Here is a 21,459-nt window from a genome sequence, read left to right as displayed (position 1 = left end):
TGTACAAAGAATGAAAAGATTATGAAAAGCGTGGTCACATCAGCTTGTAGATAAGATTTTGTTCTACATACGTTTTCAAGATATCGTATCTGTATGAATTGGAACGTCGAAATTTTGACAGTGACATTTGTTTGTTTTGAATTTTGATGTTTTGCTTTTGAGGTTATCTCTTGATAACATTGGGGCTTAATTCAATTTTTCCTTTTATAACTGCACAAATAGTAAACTAGACTAGTAAATTGTGTGGATTTTCAAAGACTACATACCTGTGGCACGTGGCCTCCCTTCAAGAACATGTAAGAACTTGTGAAGAAACATAATTTAAAGTGAATTTTCTAATCGTATTTTACAATGAACGCGATGGAATACAAGAAATATCATGAGTCCTTTATGCAGAATAACCATGGAACTAACGCAGTCCATACATTCTTTTGTATACTTTTTACTGTACAAAGTTCTATGTACATATCCATTCGGCCTACGTACTCAGCGTCCAAGCAATTTATCTACGAATATATCGTCATGGTACTACCTATGATCCTTGCCCACACAGTTTTAGCAGAATACATCTATATTTTAAACTTCATAATGTTCGTATTTTTGTCTTACAAAGTTCTACCTCAGTATAAAAACTGTTTGAAAAAGTTTCAAACTAAAAATGTGTTTAAAAACGATAGAATACCTTTGATATCATCTCTAAGAGGCCTTACGTACTTAATTACTGTGTTATGTATACTTGCAGTAGACTTTCGTGACTTCCCAAGGTATTTAGCAAAGACTGAAAGGTTTGGTTACAGCTTAATGGATACCGGCGTAGGTTTATTCGTAACCATGAGTGGTTTAGTTCATAAAGATATAAGAAAGAGTACTCTAAAGGATGTTATCAAAGGGAATATAAAAATTGTTGGTATATTATTATTGCTTGGTGTTGGACGATTTGTGTCTGTTAAACAATTGGACTACCAAGAACATGTTACAGAATATGGTGTCCATTGGAATTTCTTTTTTACGATAGCTGTTTGTAAAATACTGTCAACGATTTTACTGTACATGTCAGATCGTGCCTTATTACTTAGTATCATAACTTTATGCATTCATGAATTTGTATTGTACACTGGACTACAAGAATGGGTGTTTGGTGATAGTCCCAGAGATTCTCTAATATCAGCAAATCGTGAAGGATTATCGTCAAGTTTAGGTTACGTCTCAATCTACTTGTTTGCGGTTCACATAAGACAATTATTACTGAATAAAGGAGTCACTAAATACGATACGATGAAGAAACTTGCATTGGGAACGATAATATTATGGTTATTATTATACTTTGACCATATAAGACCAACGTCAAGAACGTTAGCTAATGCAAGTTATTGTATGTACATGAACACTTTATTAGTAACTATGACCACATTGATGTATTTCGTAGCTGTATTATGTGATAAGAAAGACAATATACAAATACCATTGATCCTGTCTACAATAAACACAAACGGATTGTCATATTTTTTAATAGCTAACTTGAGTACAGGTGCTATTAATTTGTCAATGAGAACTTTACTTGTACCCAGTAGTGTTACATTTGTTATTTTAAATGTTTATATGATTTTTACTTTAGCAATTGTAGTGTATCTGAAAAATATGGGGTTCAGAATATGATGTAATGTTTTGAATAGAACTCATGATAGATATTGCTGTAAGCCAAAACTAGATTTCTTATAAAAAATCGATAAATGTTGTCAGTGATTGTAATTTTAATATACATACATTAAAGAGAGACATAAGAACTGTCCACCACTAGGGGGGAGATGTAATTATGTGTTTAGTAAACAAACAAGCCAAATTTTTAAATGAAAAGGAGCCAGGCTTAAACTAGTTTGAAGCAAGTCCTATTTGTATTGTCACAGCTTTGCCTCTCCCTGCTCCAATAGAAAGACAGACTTAAATTTAAATACATTCCTAAGTGCTATTATTAAGTGTGGTATAACAAATGAAAGCATAATAAAATATTCAACAAATATATTAATATAGACTGTTATACAATTCACAGAGAGTATTAAAGTTATATAAAATGTAGAGTAGACATTACAATTTGTAATACATTTAGAAAACTATAACAGAGATACACAGCTACGTTTTTCAAAATTGTATGTAAATATTATGTATGTCTATTTTGCTAGAGATCAGTTAATATAATAACAATTCTATTGACCAGTACATCATTTCCTTGGCAACAGGAGTGTAGCTGCTGAAAATCTAGCGTCACACCTGCGCAACGTCTGTTGCCGAACGTTCCGTTCAACACGCTCGTTGTTATGTAAAACACTTGTCACATCAGTCAAAATTACGTCGCGTTTCGCGTAGCAGCGAACCTTTCATTGCCTAATGTGTGGTGACGAAGGTTCGGCAGGTTTGGCGCTATACTATCAATTGACCGCTGGGTTATATGAACCCTGTATTTCTTACTTTTTGGACCTGGTTTTAGTCTATTTAAAATGCTTTAACAGGTTTTGTTATACGTCCAGCCTACAGCTAGCTACACTTCTGTTAGACAATTCTATGTAGTTTAAAACTACTAATTCCTGAGCACAAAATACTATTGCTACAGTAGAAGAACTACTTCGAAAACGTTACAGTAAATCGGTACATTACATTGAACACACAAAGCGTTATTATGATAAAAATGTATATAGCTTCAGACATAAAAACACCTTACAAAATAACTAAAGAAGTAATAGTTGCTATAGAGATCTAATATACTCACCATCTTACTAAAACGTAGCTCTGATTAGTTAGTGTTTTGTCTTTCTCACTCATATACAGTTCCAAAATTGATTGACAAAGACGAAATATATCACTTATCAGAGCTTACAACGTTTATTAATAAGACAGTGAAATTAAAATTCCGAGGCCTTAAATTCCATGAACTGCAGTACATTGTCATTTTAAATCTTATGTTTGTGTAAAGAAAGCTGAAATTTGTTAGTACATAATGAAAAATGCGCAGAGCTGCAAGCAATCGTGATACCGTACGTCAAATGCAAATTCGCGCCAAAAAATTGTTTCTTTTTTTCACTTGCTTTAAGAATCAATATGCTTGCTTACGTTATTTATTTATTTATGCTCAATCAACGCCCGCGTATGCTCTTTCTTCTAGTGTATTTAATCGTAAATAATGTAAATATATTTTAATGGCTAAATAGTAAATGCTACAAATAGAAACTAATAATTTATTATAAAAATAATTTGTAAAACTAATCACATTCCATATTTCAATTCACTGGTTACTACAATTTGTATACTATTTAAAATTTCCAAAATATATTTTATACTTTTTAATACAGTCTTTCTTTTATTTGACTCTGTATGAATTACTGGGAAATTATAAATCTACATTTTGAAACAAATAACTAAAATGGAGACAATTTTCAGTTTCGTTACAATAGTACCTAGCTACAATTTTTTATAAAATCTTTGGAATATTCAAAAACTAACATTTATATTCACTGCAATATTAATATTATGAAATATAATACATTTATATACTTGTACTTGTATTAGACGAACGAGATATAATTCAATACTTCTTAAATCTAGATTAAATATTATTGGGGCAAAGTATTAGCTGTCGTGTAAATATACTTGAAATAGCAAAGTCATGTTTTAAAAGTCAAGGAAAGAGTATTTCATACACATCTACCTACACTGTCGGGTACAACAGGCGTAAAACGTACGAACGAAAATAACTAAAATTAGCTGCACAAATTAAAATAAAATATTGATAATAGGCTTTTTACACTGCTAAAAAATGTTTTGAGTGTTACCATCATACTATATGGTTAGTATTGCAATCGTTAAAAATAAAGTTACTTAGTTTGTCATGTATAATTTTTAGGTGGAGTTGAAGTGACTTTATTTTTAGAGCTTTTCGGTATGTATGTAAATGTTGTCATGGTTATTTAACCCTGTTATTTATTAAAGTCATGATTGTTCAAAGCTACCAGTTTTTTAATTTAATGTTATTGTAATTTAAATTATAATAAAACTACAAGTTATGAACTAAATTAATTCCAATGTTGTACCTTGTAAATTAAAGCTTTTGTACACTGGCTTTTAAATATTTTTGATTTCAAATAATAAATTATTGTTTCATGAATGGCTTAACTGTTTTATGTACCTACTATTTCACAACTAGAGTAAATATCGATTTAACTGTTCGCTCACAACGTATTTAATGAGTATAGTATTTCATTTTATTAAATTCTCAATATATTATTGAAAGATACCCGACTTTTTATTAAGTAATAAATTGACATAAAAATGTAACATGTTAAATTAGGCTCTATTACCGACGCGATTTAATAAAATAAGTCAATTTAGCGTCCAATTTTAACCCGTTAAGAAGAACTAAACATGTGACCCGAATACGGAAAGGATATAGTAAGGAGAACACAGCCTAAAACAACCTTTGGAAATACAACAATTGAGTATTAAGATGTTAAATGCTACAAACACATCAAATGCTACAATTTCATCTACTGTTATATGGATTATTATATAACTTGTTTTTTTGTATTTTCAATATACCACTTTGTTGTGAAATTGCTTTATAAGATTTTTCTGCTGAATTGCAAATGTCAGACAAATCAGAATGTGCTCACGGCGCTATATTTTTGTCGACATTTGCCAACGAAAGCGTCGAGTATAGCCGACCGTGGCGGTCAAAGGGTTAATAACTTCGGAGATTTGATCGAGTGCAGCAACTGCTACATAACAACTGAATTCCTGTAAATCTCTTATCGTCAAAGCAAACTTAGCTGCGTAAACCTTGCAGTTGCTGCATTTAAATGTAGCAAGTTTTTACAATCTTTCCAAGAGCGGTGACATGTCGGCAGTTGGTTTCTTAATCTTAGGCTTCCTGTGGAAGAACCTAGCTGCACTGAATACTAGGCAGTATAGTAGTAAGAGTGTTAGTATTACCAGGTACAGAATCAAGTAGGGGAACCTTGTTGATGACCAGAATACCGTGTAGCGCATGTGTTGGTTGTTGTTCTCTGAAATTGAATAAAAAACAATGTATACAATAACCAGATAAACACTTTTATAATGTTGTTTTGTCTCCCATTAAAAAAAGGGTTGTTGTATAGTGCTACTTAGGCTATTAATCAAGCAGTAGTAAGATGAGAATTAATTGTGTTTAAATAGAAGGACTCTATCGGGTTATTTACTGGCGCGGCAACGTAAAAAAAAATTTGGGAGGATAAAGGAAGACTTCGTCGGAATTTCGGGGCTTATAATGCAATTGTACAGGCACTAAGAACCAGCAACGTCTTAAAATACTTTATCTCCTAAACATTTAATACCAGCTTTCGAGTAACGCATTACGATGGAAGAGCATTCATTATGTAAAGGTGGGCGCTGAAAGTTTCTTTTATTAGTAAAAGAGGCGGTAGTTCACAAAACGTTGCGTAGAAGTGCCTTTCGAAGATAAATGGGGCGGACCACAAAAGTCTATGAATGAATACGGTGTAATACTGCCCCCTAGTGGGCACTGAAGCTTTTCGTAGCAGACGGTAGTGAGTTCAAAAGATCGTTCCCTTTGTACTCTTATGCTACAAAAGGTACTTTAGAAATAAACTTTAACTTACCCAATACAGCAGCTCCATACCCGATATCGCTAGTTCCCATTCTATAAGAGCAAGTCGGTACAAACACTTCATACATAGTGTCCTCATTGAACGACAAGCTCAGCATGCCTTTCGGTTCATTGAACCAGGTCGTCTTCCTGTTAGTAAAGTCTTTACTCTGAGTTACGTATTTGGACTCGTGGGTGTGGGCGCAGAAGAATATGTTGGGATGGATCGTGTCTTTCATCTGGAATAGAAAGGTAATATTTAGCTTGAGATTGTTTCATTGATAAGTTTTTTTATGTAGTGCTAAGTCTTTCAAGGCTTCGCAATTTCAACGATATTTGGTCTTCAAGCAACTCCCGCCATACAAATCCAGCCGCGGTGCGAATGTTACGACATGACACGAAACGCAATGAATTAAGGATTTGTATGGCGGGAGTTGCTTGAAGCCTAAATTCGCTGCGTATTAAAGAATTTGCATAGTCTTGTGTTTCACAGCTAAACCTCTTTCCATTCCGCTCAAATTTATTGCTCAGTGTTGAGGAAAGGCAAGATTATCTTAAACATTTAATGCGAGCGATGTCGACTATTATTCCGTGGCATCATTTCAGTCATCTTAATTTTTTAACACTCAATTTGAGATGACACAGTTTAACAACAAATTATTATTTTAAACAATTATTTTATTTACTTACTTGCAAAACAAATAGGCGCCTATGCGTCAGTGGATAATGGGACACAATCATCTTGAAGTCCTTAGTATGATTGCCATCAGGGTCCGTACCTTCTGGGTACTTGTTAGTCATACCATTCACTTTGTAGAACGAGATGTTCCTGAAGTATATCACGGACGGCTGCTGGAATGATTTCTCAAATTCTGCCAGCTTCTCATAGCGTACTGGTTCATTTTCACCGCCTATGTCGTTGTCGCCTGGTAGCCAGATTTGCTGGAAAAAAAAAACAATTTCCTTTAGGTATTGTAAAGAGGCGCTCAGCGATCGGTAAACGATCTGTTTAGTAAGATTTGGTGCGGTCATTCAATAGATGGGTGACCGCATAGTGGTAATCATTGGTTCTTTATCCAGATCGTACATATAGGCTCACTCCGTAGCTGGAAACCATCATGCGCTATATCTATACATACATAATATCACGCCTTTTTCCCACAGGGGTAGGCAGAGACAAAAGAATGGTACACCACCTGGTACAACCCTTACAACCTTCCTTTGCTTCATTTACATCGATACATCTTGTCTTACCATATCCATTTTGTGACAATATGTATGAGTAAACAAATTTTTACTATTATTATATTATATAGCAGGCAATTAAGACAGCTGATAGTGTATGCAATCTTACCGTAACTTCATAATCCACTTCAAATATGTCAAGAAGTCTCCCCACATATTCATGGAAATCTTTATAGGGTGCTATGGAGCCCTCATCCATCAGGTCACCGAGGTAGACAAGGACATCTGGCTTAAATTTCTTCATCACTACACTGAATGTCGACTTTAGGTAGCTGAAATAATGAATTTTTACAGTGAGTATAATATTACTTTATTACTGTACAATTGTATGTCACTGCTATGATAGTATATTTATATTTTTAACCTGTTTCTGTACCATTACTGGGCAAGAGTCCTCTACCTAGGGCTTAAGTCAAAATAGTGGCCAAGTGCGGGTTGGGGACTTTGCATACCCTTAATGGCATGCTTAAAATTTGTATTATACAAATTTTAAGCATGCCAGTTTTCATCACAATGTTTTCTCTCACACATAAGTTCAAAAACTCATTAGTGTATTGCCTCAGGCTGGGACTGTTCATCACTTGCATGGGAGGTGCCAACTTATACCACAATGCCATGCCGATTTGAATATAATATTGAAGAAGTAAGGAATAAATACAAAATTTGTAGGAACCTAGCGCAGGTGACAAAGTAGCAATGTTCATGTTCATTATAAATTTTAATTTGAGTGTTTATAAGTTTTGGCTAAGCATAAATTTTATGTTTTTTTAAATACAAAACAAGTAGGTATTATCATGCAAATCTCTAAAATTTTGAACTAACAATAACAACTATTTCATCATTGATTATAACTATTTATTGCAGTCTTAATTTATTTAAGTTTTATACTTATGTATTTCTACTAGAAGTTAAGAAGACAAATTGGTAGAGTTCTTTTAAATATTATGTTAAATTTATAATAAATACGCACCGATCACTATCCCAATTGAACAAGTAGTTCAAAGGTGTTGGGACGGCATAGTTTCCTTGTATCTGAGGATCAGCAATAAACAATATCTTCGTACAGGTGGAATCATGTTCACTGCACTCCAGTTCCGACCAGTACTGCGGTTGTACGAGGTAAATAAACCATTCGCAGTACACAGCGGCGCCCAAAAACGCCGCTATGAAGTACTTCACAGTGGTACTGCAAAAATATGACCCAAAATAAGTTTATCTCACGAGATAAGTAAGACGCACCCAGACTCCGAACTTTCGAAAATTGTACCACAGACCCACCTTCTTCTCAAATACATTGTTCCAAATTTTGCGCCTTGTTTAATTTGTTCTGTGTGTGATTCAAATATATTAAATTAAACAAGACCTTATCTATCCATCTCAAATTAAATTTCTCAAAACAACGTGCTTACGTTTTGGTTTACGCTACACATAAATATCATTAATAAAATATAATGTTTGTTTTGCAAATTTTGTGAAACAAAAGTTTTAAGCCTATAATTTTCATTTTTGGTTACAAAATAAAATATTTGTAATTTTCAGGTTTATTAATTTATATACAATCATTGTTTTATGGAGATTTATACTCTGAGATATATAAACGAAAATGAGGAATGGAACGTTTATGGTAATGAGTGTTGACATTTATAAGAGCGCGTTCAATAAATTTGAAGTGGCGTAAATTGAGTTCTAAAATTAAGAAATCGTTATCCTAGTTAAACAATTACTTTACTTATTATTTTTGAATGTATACTCAATTTAAACCAGAATATATTATTTTGAATGATGTTTGCAATTGGTTCGATTTACAAAAGCCATAGATGTTAGTAGCACTTTTATAAAAAACAAAACCTGAACGCTCCACTATTGCGGCGATTTGACAGGTCAGCTTCGAGCCACTTTTTAGCTTTCCGAGTAGCGTATTTTCATTTTATTTTGTGTTATCCTTTCATTTACGCGTAATAAATAACATGTATGTAGAAGTAATAGTAGAGTGATTCGTTTATTAGACTATTTGTCAGTGCACTTACAGTGTTACATAAACAGTAGAGGGCTAATCGTTTCGGCAATTCCGATGCATATAACTACATAGTACGTCAGTGAACGAATGGTGGCATTAAGATAATGGATGTGGATGCTCCTAACATATTAAAAAGGTGCAGCAGCGCACCGTTAATCAATGAGGCAGCTTCTACGGCCGTCACGTCGCCCACAACGAACGTAGCTCCCAGGTAATGTTATATTTTATGAACACGCCTCCTACGGCTGTGATATGGTTGTTGCTACGCTGCCTACCTATTTTTGACAGCTGCTGAGGTCGCCAGTGGGTGCTGTGCCCGTATTTAGCGATGTTTGTGCATCATTCACACTGTATTCTATAATATTATCATTACTGCATGGTTGTATAATGTTTTGGTAAAAATGCAGTAGCTTGGCGTCACTTTTCAGTGTTGAATTGCGGTTGTGTTGACAATGTGTGAGTATGGCAGTGAGTGCTGAGCTATCACACTGTTCATGTGTTGTAGTTTTTTGTGTACTGTTTTTACAACTCAGTCATTTGTGTTTAATTGCCTATTCTATTAATGTTATCATAGCAAGTTAATTAATTTTCATGTTGTGATAAGTGTTTTGATTTGATTCCTTGATTTGTGTTACTAAGTTGTTGATTGAGTTATTTGTACTGAGTGTACATCAAACAGTAGGTAATGAACATGAAATAGCACATAATGTCTTCACACATAATACACTCATTAATTTATTATTGTTCAATGTCCACTATGTCATGAAATGCATCTTTCATTCAAATAACCACTTATTACAAAGCTAACTTAATATCAATGAAACATTAGATCATCCTTTAACTAAATAATTCAAATGTTTGTTTACTTATCTGCATGCATCTCAAAAACCACTCGACCAATCATGATAAGTTTATGCCAAATATTTATCTAACTGTTTAAACTGTCTGGTTGAGTGATTAAATTCTCATAAGTTAAGGAGTCTGATAACTTGTTTGTTGCTATCTGACAGGTTTTATTTTGATAAATACTGGATTTTATGATAAATATGTATTTAATTGACCGTTGACAGTTGAAGTTGGGGTTTTCTCATTTTTGATTACAAAATTCTTGGAAATTTAATCACTTTGCACTTGAAATTTATAAAATTATAACATTCATATGAAATTTGGGGTTTTAAAGGGGAATTTATTTTAAAATATGGTTTTATATTTCTTGAAAACTTCATTTACTTTACAAATAGAGTGGTTTTCTAATGTAAACTTGGTCTTGTAAAGTTAAATCTTTGCAATAAGATAGTACTTCTTGGTGTATGGCATAAACAAGATGATAATAAATATCATAATGTTTGTTACTAATAGGAATAATAACACAACTTGTTTTTAAGATTTGTTAATATTACAATATAACAGAATACTAACATTACCCTCAGGAATTTTCTATTTATCTTCATTTATTAAGCAGATATTCAAATAAATTGAACTAGTAACAAAACAGCGTTCATTAAAGCACATAAATGTTTGTGTCACAGTACATAACATTTCAAGATTGTCAATAGAGCATTACAACTAATTGCTGCCCTCTAACCCAAGCATGCTATTAAATACCTAACAGCTGTACTCCTATGTAAGATCTTTGTAAACATAATACAGTGTATAGTTTACTTCTTAATTCTTAAAATAATTCTTAAGGAGATGCAAAGATGTTTACAATAGGTCATGAATTTAAGAAGATACCCTTGATAATTTATTCCCACAATTTATTAGTAAGAGAGCCTTGGTGTGCATGATTTATCTAGATTATGGGTATGAAGGAATTATCAAATTGGCCACTGACAGCTGAATATGCTAGATCAATGGTGGTCTAAATTCAAAATGTTTACAAGCCTGCCAGCAATGAAACTAGGATAAGGCTCTCTACTCTCTCTACCAAGTTGTTGGATAGTAATGAGGTAGTTTTATTTTGATTTGAAGTTATCCTTCTATTATGTCTTACCTCAGGTGGAGACTAGTGGAGAGTCTCCAATAGCAGTAATGTTTATTTACTTATATACCTAAGCAGGTATGTTTACCGTTAACTGCACATATGGTGCAGTGGTTAACATAGTCACCTCCCGGCAAAAACTGTTGAGCCGCATGTGATGGGTTTGAATCTCACCCAGGACAAATATTTGTCTGATGAGCATAAGTATCTGTTCTATGCCTGGTTGTAAATTTATCTATATAAGTATGCAATTAGAGGAATATAGTATGTTTATCAGTTATTGGTTAGCATAGTACAAGCTCTGCTTAGTTTGGAATCAAATGTTGGTGTATGAGTTGTCCAATGATATTTATTATTAAATATTACTTTCTCATTTCAAATGAATAACATTGCCCTGTTATTGTTTTCCTGTGAACACTGAACAGTGACTAAACCCCACAAGTTGAATTTATTCAGTTCAATAACAAAGTAACATGAGTAACTCAATGTTTTATGAGTATAGAGTTCCAATGTTTATGGGGCCTCAGAATCAAATTATGAACTAATTGCCACTTGACCAGGCTCATTAATGCAAATAGCTTAATTATTCCTTATTTCAGCTGCAAAATGATTAAATTTTGAGAAAAATTTGCCTTAGTACCTCTTCTATTTGTACCAAATTTCCCATAATTGGTTCAATAGTTTAGCAAGTATTTTAGATAAACAGACTTTCGTAATTATAAAGGGAATAGCGGGAATATAGGTATAAATTAAGGGAATATATAATATTAGGATATCACACCTGTTATACACAATGGTTTATGAAATGCAGTCTTAGCAGTTATTTAAAATATTTGCGGTATAATTGTAATTACTATACCTAACTCGCTATTTACTGTATTGTGGTTTAGTCCAGTTGAAAGGAGTTCAAAAGTCTAAGTTGTTTAGCGACTTTGCGGCTGAGTGTTCGTCACAGTAATTAGCACTATGGTGCTAATTCCTTGCACTAACGTGTTAAGACAGCATTTCTATTCTATTTCGATCGATTTCCGATAGCTCTCGTGATCTATTTTCTTTTTTATGGAGACGACAGACGCGTAACATTTTGCCAATTTCACAGTTTGTAAATAACTGTTAGATATCTTATCTGCTAAATAAGTGACAGCAAATGTATGTAAATAACGCCCAAAATTCGATAAGTTAACTCTTGGATATTAAGAAGTGAAGAAGAAGAATTATATATTAAATAACTGACGCCATTTTCTTTCGTTTCAGTGACTTTAAGATTAGTCGTCGAATATTGAAAGGACGCGTGCGAGTATTTTTCAGAATCTCTGCTTTTTTGACTAACAACTAAATCAGCATGAATAAAAGTCATTAGTCCTTAGTTTCTTAACCATCGGGTCTTTAGTGTTGTCACGGCTGAAACAGCCTGAATAAATGCGGGTAGTTCCTAAAGTTTCTTTACGATTATGTCTCTACACTTGTCCCACATGAGTTTGCATGTCAATAGTAACAGTTTTCCATACAATTTCCACTTAACATGAGTATGATAATTCGATCGTGACATATACGATAGTCGCACAGTTGCAATGAAATTGTATATTATAAACATTGACTAATTGTTGTCTGTACACGCAAGTGGTTATATTATTGTTGGCTCACGACAACCTCGTAATGTTATGGTATGTTATAGTTGTTTTATAAGCAACTATGTTACCGATATGTTTGGTTCTAGATGGTCTACTGTGTTGACTATTTGAACTGTAGTTAAAAGGTTGTTGACTATAATATTTAGCGCTTTCGCCAGACAAGTGATTTCACATTATTTTCATCTTTGGTTTCTTTGATCCTTGCTGGCACCTTGATATATGGTGTCGTCTTTCCTATTTTGATTTATAGCCCTTAAGCGTTAGTTCTCGTTAATTAAAAAATTGTCTGCAAATCTAGCGTTATAAGGGCATTATTCGCAGCTTCATCTTCCAAAAGATTCAGGGTCTCGCACATCCTTCCTACTATAGTTCTGAGATGAAACCCAAATTCGTTAAAATAACTCACAGACCTACAGATATCTATTTCAAGATGATTATACAAAATTGTAGGCGTTATCCACACGTCTAGACTATATTGAGAGTATACCCTACACGGAATGATAAAACACCCGCTTTTCTTGCGTAGGCTTTTTGTGAAATGGGCGAAGTCGGAGGCTCATTCATTTCTTGGGGAGTATTCAAGTAGTAAGTTTAGTATCGGAAGGTTTCTTTGATCTACAGTTTAAGGATTTAGTGTGCTTGTTGTTTACGATTAATAAAATAATGATTTGAGATATATAATAGCGAAGTAAGAATTAGCGTAAGTGACTGGAAGATTATTTCGCACCAGGCGCAAAGGTAAACACAACACCAGCAAGATACTTATTTTGCAAGAGATATTTTTCTTTCAGAGTTTTTAGATACCATAATTTTTTTATAAGTTACTTGTGTCGATGGAAAATCGAATGTCCAGAACCACTCCTTGTCGTATTCACAGATCCAGTGCATAATTTTGTAAGTACAATGTAAGCACTACAAAGCAGCCTGAATACCGTTTCGATTGTCAATTTTCCCACTTCACATAAATCATCAATCAATCACAAATAATTGCACATTGATAAAGGTTAATCAACAACGTCAATTTGTTCATAAGATTGTTATAAATATGTCCGTTTAAACGGCCATCAATAAAACTTGCAACCGGTGGTGTAGCAAAGATGTCTAGGACCGTGGTGCAAAAAAAAAACTAAGGCTATCAACACTACAACTCGACTAAAAGGAGAAATTTAAAAAAAATGCCTAGTTGATCGGTCGCCGGGACCTCCCTGAGCTTAAGGGCCCCATTGGGCTGCACCGCTTAGCTATGCCACTGCTTGTAAGGAAAATTGCAAAGGACATTTTATCATTTTGTAGTTTCCAGATTTAGTGATACGGGCTTTCCTAGTATCACTTAAGTTTTACTTGGCAGCTGTTATTGAGATAGTATCGTATTATGAATACCTCGTAATATTAGTCACTCTTAAAGTTCTTTCAATTGACTGTGTATCTGTTTCGAATGGTATATCTACCTGCGACGGTGTAACATGCTTTTTTTTTTCGTGTGCAATCTTTGATGCTTTTCAACTTTCTGGCTGATTCTATTGTGACTCTGGAGTCTGGTTTTCTGGCCAATTCCATTTAAAAATCAAATCCTTTATTCATTTAAGTAAATTATTAGCACTTATATGATTATATTATAGTACACATATAGTAAATTATTAGCACTTATAAGTTATATTATAGTATACAGTATAGTACATAGTTATAGTAAGCGTACCGCTAGTTAGGAACATAGAGCCCATGAGAAGAGCTAACAGTATAACATGATAACCCTTCAATCCTAATAATATGTAAGTGCACGAATCAATTCCATAACTTTGGACCGCGACACCAAGGAGGATGCTTTTAATTTAACACACAGCTGCGCCCGCGCCGCACATGTCAATTGATTTTGATCTTTTTATTCATGCAGTACATTGTGTCGGTCGCACGAGTGCAATGCTACCCGTATGTGTCGCGATTATGAACGAAAACTTTCATATGCAAAGTATGCTGATACTTTAGGAATTTAATTTTTGACTGTTGATTTCGAAATTAGTGATTCAATAAGTTTCTGTGTCACGTAGAATCAGATTCGCAGCTTATAAATAACTGTGGTAATGTGTCTGACAGTAAATATAAGAAAGCGTCCGCCAATTTCTACTTGATGAGCTAACCAAGAATAAAGCCCATTTTTACGACTTATAGTTAGGTGTCACATAGGTAGGTATAAGCCAGAAGGATATATCTATACATTTGCCGTCACTTTATCTACAACTTCTTAGAACTAGAATATTGAAGTATTAGCAGGGGGGTTCCACTCCGCAGAGTAGGTATGATCGGCCGCCGGGCCGCATATGCGGCCTATCTCAGTAGGTTGCCACTCGGCGCGCTCGCTGACCGCGTCGCGCGATTTAGTGCTAGCTACACTTATCTATTTTCTTAATCTGTTTTCTGTTTAAATAAAAAAAATGTCAACTAAACAACAAAAATCCCGTAAAAAAGCTAAAAGATACTGTAGTGTTTATGGGTGCATGAACAAAGACAATACGGAATCGAAAATATCATAATAATATAATAAATATATAGGTAAATATCATTTTTTTATATCGTCGGCGCAATCCACGGAATACCTATTAAAAAAGTGGCGGCGGCCAATCGTTCGTTCTATTCGTTTCTTTGATTTTACCTATAGTAAAGTTATGTAGATACCTATATTTATTTAATGGTCAGACAGCAATACAATTATAATTTTATTTTATAATGATTAATGGGTTTTTCAGACACTATTATAGGAACAGATTAACATGTTTTGAAGTATTGTATTTGCATAGGTACACACTGTTCTCTTTATTGATTTATTTTAATATTTATATCGATTAGTGATAACCCTGTGTTCCGGCGGTGAAACCGGAGACGCGCGCCGATACCCAATGGAGTATGAACGCTCGCGCAGCGCGATAAGTTTCAATTTCGTGTGGCAGTCGTTAGTGTAGGTAATTTTTTATGCCTAAACTTCACTTTTGTTCGGAAGTGGACCTTCTGTACGGTAGTACTATTACTTATTCTGTGGTATTAGGTAGTCATTTGTATGTAATTGAACTAACTAAACTTAATATTATTACCTGCTGCATAAACATTATTACGATATCTTCAAGGTAGTATTTGAAAATTTCTCAGGTCTTTATCTTCTCAACTAATGAATATTAAATCATTTGTAGGGTATTGAGTCCTTCGCTTTACTGAGGAAATACAAAGTTCTTCCAAGGTTTCACACACAACACTTTTGCGTAGTTATACCACTAAGTAATTCATAGATTTATACAGCGATCGATTCGAATGGGTGCCGCTTGCATTCAATATTTAATGATACGTCTTATATCAATAACTTCAAGTAACAAAACTCTGTTACCATCCGAATTGTGTACGACAAAGTAGCGGTAGACGGCGACCATTGTTTAAATAGAAGTCGTTTATTTGATTCGAAAGATGTTATTTTTTGATAGTATGATTACATAGATAGAGCGTGTGTTGGTGAGGCAACAGTGATGTCTCGAGCAAATTTTTTAGATTATTAGCATGATGTAACCCTAAAATTTGACGTAAATAAAGGACATCTACACTATACCACTTCCTTACTCCAGGTTATTCACCAAGCATGGCTTAACAGACAACTGAGATATAGGGTTTTGGTCGTACGATTCGACCAGACTCTACGCAACAGTCGTATACTCCGCCGCGCCACATAGTCAACATAAATAATGTAAATTAAAGGTATTGTTGGTATTGTTTCAGGAACCCGTCGATCTTCAGCATGTTCTCGAACAACAACCTGACGCGCACGCGCAGGCACAGCGGCACGTTCGGACACATCTCGGCGCCTGTCAACTTAGGCGTTAGTATATTGTATTTACTACTATGTATTTATACTCCACTTTACTGCTTTCTTGTAGCCAAGCGAATCAGTACGTTAAAGTGGCAGAGCACATGGCATAGCAAGAAGTACCAATGGCCGTTGTGGCAGAAAAGTTCTCGAGTGGAGATCACGTACTGGCAAACGCAGCGTGGGACGTCCTCCCACAAGATGGGCAGATGACCTGAGGAGAATAGCAGAGAGCCGGTAGATACAGGCCGCATCAGATCGGTCAGCTCTAGAAATCTATGGGGGAGGCCTATGTTCAGCAGTGAACCTCCCATGGCTGAGATGACGATGATGATGATGACGTTTTTGTATATACAAACTAGCATCCATTTTACTGTCCAAATACACAACTTGCACGCTTGAGAGTTCTTTAACACAGTTCTTGAAGGAAGGCATAGTCTGTTCTCCTTTCGCACTAGGCCAGCGTGGTATCTCAAGGTCTAACCCTTTCCTTACATAGGAGGAGACCCTTACCCGGTAGTGGGTTATGTTTAAGCAGTATTTTGAACTAGTAACCCGTACATTGCAGAACTCGTGGGCGCGCATGGCCCCGCGCGTGTCGCAGCTGCGCGCGGAGGAGAGCGCCGACGTGGCCAACACGCGCGAGGTGGCGCACGAGCGCGAGGTGCACAGCGCCATGCAGATGGGGCAGTCCTGCGAGGACCTCACGCTCGTGCCCGGCCTCGCCAACTCGCCCACTCGGATACCCAGGTACGACACTCCTTACTGCTTACCTGCTACTGCCTTGACAGCCAGCGTACTTCGAATTGATAGCCACTGAGCAGTATATTGCTGCTTTGACGTGACGTATTAATCACCAAGAAAACCACAATTAATTTACAGAATTGTGACTATCAAATAGTTCTCAACGACCTAGCACGAAAATGGATCGCTGAATACTTACTATGCAAGACGATTACATTGTTGGTGGGGTAGATGAACTATTCTGGTATCCAAAGATGAGCATGACATTTTCTACTAATACTACTTATTAGGTCAAAACCGACACTTATTAAAGTAAAAAATACGGTAAATGATTTTACGCTAATTCGGCAGATAGGGCCAATGAGCAGAGCTGGAAAGAAACTCCTGACCACTCTGATCGATTTATATGCCAATTACCATTTTTAGTTCTGTGTCATATTAGGAAAACAAGAGAACCTTAACATTTTCCTAATAGCCTGACTCATGGTCTCGTGATCGGTAATCTTATAACACTTAGTCCGACTGCACTCACTATAATCTTAATAACATTTGTTATTCGTTACTAACCTAGTCGTAGTGTTATCGGTTCATTCATAGGCATTCTCTCGCAGATTATCCAGTACATTGATAAAAGAGCGGCGCCTACAATAAACACTGATGTAAATGTCAGATTACGATACATCCAGATAAGTTTCAGTGAATGTTACGGTATCATTTAGTTTCATCAGCTTTTATAAATTGTATTACGAAGAAATGCCTTCTATGACTTGCTAAAATAAGAATAATTTGAGCGTCATAAATGTTACAAAAATTGCATCACTTTTAGCACTAGGTGAGCAAGGCAAGATAGAAAAGCAACCTTCACGTATCTGAAGCCTTTCCATAATCATTAAAAACTAACATTTGTTGAAATTTCGTTTGTTTTTATTACAATTCTATACATTATAAAATGTTAGCCGAACTAAAATCATGCTTACCCGATACTGCTTACTCCGTCTCAAGATAGAATAAAGTCCTAAAATAATACTTTTAATATTTTACGAAATTTAATTTTTACGAACTATAGCAGGCTACATACATACTATGGTATTTTCAACAATTGAACGCTAGTCAGCTGGCTGACTAGCGTTCAAACCTATGATTAATTAGTCACTCTTCTACGTATCCGCTACGAGGGTACGGGGTTAAATACATGATTTTATTTTATAGGATAACTGTTTTGTAACTGTTTGTCAATAATTTGTGACCCCATGCCACCAGTAATTTAAACCAGAAGCAAATTATTTTCAATATGATATTAGATAAGTTATACCTTCAACTTAGTATACTTACGACAGATTGCTAATAGAACTGTTACATTCCAGGTTCTCTCCCACCGTCGTATCACCATCACCGCCGCGGAAATACACGACACGTCGCAGTCTCTCACCTATCCAGATGATCAGAGCGTCAAACTTCAGTCCAGTCAGTCGACCGAACCTGCTTCCAGGCAAACGGCGGGGAGACGAGGCCGACTCGCCGCTGTCCAAGCGTATGTGTACCTCAGACAGGCTCACACCCTCCACACCAGGCACTCCCGACTCCGACTCTTTAGAATGCACTTTCAGGCCAGTATCACCCCGGGCCCAGCCAATGAACGAGTGCTCACACGAATCCACAGATATCCAAGAAAATCACAAGTCGTCGAATCCTAGCTAATAGTGTGTGAAGTCTTGGGTTGGGAGTTTTGCGTAAACTTGAAGGCGATTTAGTGTGAAGGTCTGGTTCGTTGGCTGAACATGATCTTGCAGGGTATTGGAGCTGGATCTGACACTTCTTACCTTGCTACCGGTGCGTGCAATACGTGCACTTATACGTCACCCGCTCGCATTCGGTGTGTACTAGACATTATCTGATTACCAGCCTAGTGCTTTGGAAAGTTGAACGTGCTATCGAATAGTCTGCATCATCAGTTCAGAAACTTATCATAGAAATGTAATGCTCTTGCCAACTTCTGTATTATCTTAGTGTATTCAATTCTACATGTATACCGTCGAGATTGAATCATTCACGAATTTATTATTATTTACACATTTTAAACCTTCAACTTACTCTAGATCTCATTCTTGTATTGTTTACGCAGAATTTTTCAACTCAAATTCATCGACTGCAGGTTTTAATGGCTTTTCGGTACTGAAGCACGTTTAGCTGAGTATAGCGAGCGATTGTAAGCCTAGTGTTACTATTCATAGGGTTCAAATTTCGTGTATTCATTCATATACAGTAGCCTACCATGTTGGTTCCTATCGACATTGAAATTATAAAGTAGTATAGGAATGAACTGTAAGCGCGAGTGCCCTATTGTTAGCCAAAGCATCCAAAACTTTATTGTAAATATATTTAGATGCGTTCACGTGTATAGAGCGCGTAATGTATATAATTTGTATCGATAAGATAGTGTAGTCACACCCACAAGTGTGTAGGTATTATACAGTGCAGTGGCTTAGCGAGACAAACATGTTGATACCCTCATATTATTATACCCAATATCTCAAATTCATTTGTTATAAATGTCGATAGTTTTCGTAACACCCCAGTTTTGAGTAAAAAAGGCACTGGTGACTGTTTCGATATCAACGCTTATCACGATTCTTACATAGACAATTTGTAAGAATGTTATCTCTAATCTGGTTACCAATGATCTGTTTGTTAAGTTCATCATGATACACGTTTTTCTTAGTTATACACATACTTACGTTCACGCTCTTTCAACATGGCGATAGGCAGACTTAAACACTTATTAAATAGCCGTGAAACACGTCCTGAAGAATGCCACTTTTTTTTAGTTACCTTTCAAACCAATTTGGTAGTAAGTTTTCTATTTTGATCCAATATTTAAGGGGTATTAACATGTGACTCGCGTCATAGCCACGTACCACTGGTATTATTGCAAATGCGATATGTTCGTATAGGTTTTGTTTATAGTCATTGGTATTTAATATGGTTCGCGTTGCAATGGACTTCGACGATTACTGTTTAAAGAACTTTGTTACATCTGATTTTTGGGAAGGACTGTTTTACCAACAGTGAGTATAGGTAATGCAATACTATTTACTATCAAATGTGCAGTATCCAACAAATTTGTTGTTTTTAATGTTCTCACACTGTTCCTTTTATGTACAAGCCATTTGGCAGTTTTTTATCGCCTGTATTGCAGAGTGAAGGCACTTGCATTGTCAGATAAAATGATTTCAGAAAATCTACATATCTCTCTTTTGTAATCAATTGTTAAATATTTAACTCACTGTTATGTGAGTCAAGTCAATCGATGCCTAATCGCGCTAAACTACTAAATGACAAAGTAGTGTCCTTACTAAAGGAAAAGGTTGTAAAATAAATATGATTGTTACTATTTACTAATTGACTAGACTGGACTAGTTCAATAAGTGCCAAGACCGAATCTCTGAAACGGCTTGCGATCTGTTGAGTTGATTTAATTTCTTCAATGTAATTTGTAAAATATTCATCACATTTTGAACTCAAAATTCGTAATATTTGTTTGTATTATTAAAGTGCTATTTGGAGAAACTATGAATTGTGATAAATTGATGTAACAAATGTTATTTTTGTAACACGTTTTTTGATCGGAAGTGTTGTCAGGATTAAAATGAATTCTCATACGGTCGAGATTATTGATCAATTTATCGATTGTTTTACTTATTCATGACGTTGTTGAAAATGACCTTACGAACAGGCAGGCAATAGAATTATCCTGCGTTTCCACCATTGATAATGATATGATTCGCTTTTGCGCGCACCAAATGATATAGGCAGAACATAGACATATTAATGTTTGTATATTGTCTTGCCAACTCGCAGCCTTTATCTGTTAGTTAATAACCTGTGATCAAACCGAGTTTGTTGCTCAGTGCTACATAAAATTGCATCATGAATAGTTATCTCTCAACGAAAGATAGATTGTTCACAATATCTCGTCCGTCAAATTACCTCACGGTGGCAGTCGTGAACTGTAAATGCATTTTGTTAATATAGTTTGAGCTGTGTATATAAGTTAGACCGATGTATGTATGTATGCCCACGGTATCTTATCCTTGTGTGTACCTAACTATATAATGTAGGTAACGATTCATAAGTTTTTTGTATGGTATAACTTTAGCACAAAAATCAGACAAGTTTCTCAATCATAATGCCTTCATTCATTGTGCAATAAGTTGTGAATAGCTATGGTTGTTCTAAATTGACTGGTTTTTGTGTCAAAGTAATGTTAGTCAGATGTCAGTCGACTACTGGAAAAAACGATTTGTTTTTCAAGTGTGATTAAATCACAACATGAATATTTTTGTGGTTTTATTTTAAAATTACTCTTGA

The 21,459-nt window shown here is 35.2% G+C and overlaps 3 protein-coding genes across 3 annotated transcripts; 2 read left to right on the top strand and 1 right to left on the bottom strand.

The window, feature by feature from the left end:
• The first annotated feature begins 174 nt into the window (after positions 1 to 174).
• On the top strand, positions 175 to 1,883 carry LOC142987705 (glucosaminyl-phosphatidylinositol-acyltransferase PIGW-like). The gene has a single exon (XM_076136655.1). The coding sequence runs from the start codon at positions 352 to 354 to the stop codon at positions 1,654 to 1,656; it is 1,305 nt and encodes a 434-aa protein (XP_075992770.1). The 5' UTR covers positions 175 to 351; the 3' UTR covers positions 1,657 to 1,883.
• A 118-nt stretch (positions 1,884 to 2,001) lies between these two features.
• Positions 2,002 to 8,293, bottom strand: Mppe (Metallophosphoesterase). The gene is made up of 6 exons (XM_076136656.1): positions 8,156 to 8,293; positions 7,848 to 8,063; positions 6,987 to 7,149; positions 6,323 to 6,574; positions 5,646 to 5,871; positions 2,002 to 5,051 (listed from the first exon to the last, which is right to left on the bottom strand). The coding sequence occupies exons 1-6, from the start codon at positions 8,170 to 8,172 to the stop codon at positions 4,858 to 4,860; spliced, it is 1,068 nt and encodes a 355-aa protein (XP_075992771.1). The 5' UTR covers positions 8,173 to 8,293; the 3' UTR covers positions 2,002 to 4,857.
• A 455-nt stretch (positions 8,294 to 8,748) lies between these two features.
• Positions 8,749 to 21,427, top strand: LOC142987703 (uncharacterized). Its single transcript, XM_076136654.1, has 4 exons — positions 8,749 to 9,105; positions 16,260 to 16,359; positions 16,916 to 17,097; positions 18,456 to 21,427. Exons 1-4 carry the CDS (start codon positions 8,999 to 9,001, stop codon positions 18,787 to 18,789), a joined length of 723 nt encoding a protein of 240 aa, XP_075992769.1. The 5' UTR covers positions 8,749 to 8,998; the 3' UTR covers positions 18,790 to 21,427.
• Positions 21,428 to 21,459: the final 32 nt, after the last annotated feature.

Source organism: Anticarsia gemmatalis, chromosome 3 (assembly GCF_050436995.1).
Source record: "Anticarsia gemmatalis isolate Benzon Research Colony breed Stoneville strain chromosome 3, ilAntGemm2 primary, whole genome shotgun sequence".
Lineage (NCBI taxonomy): Eukaryota > Metazoa > Arthropoda > Insecta > Lepidoptera > Erebidae > Anticarsia > Anticarsia gemmatalis.
This window is presented reverse-complemented; position numbering and strand designations above follow the sequence as displayed.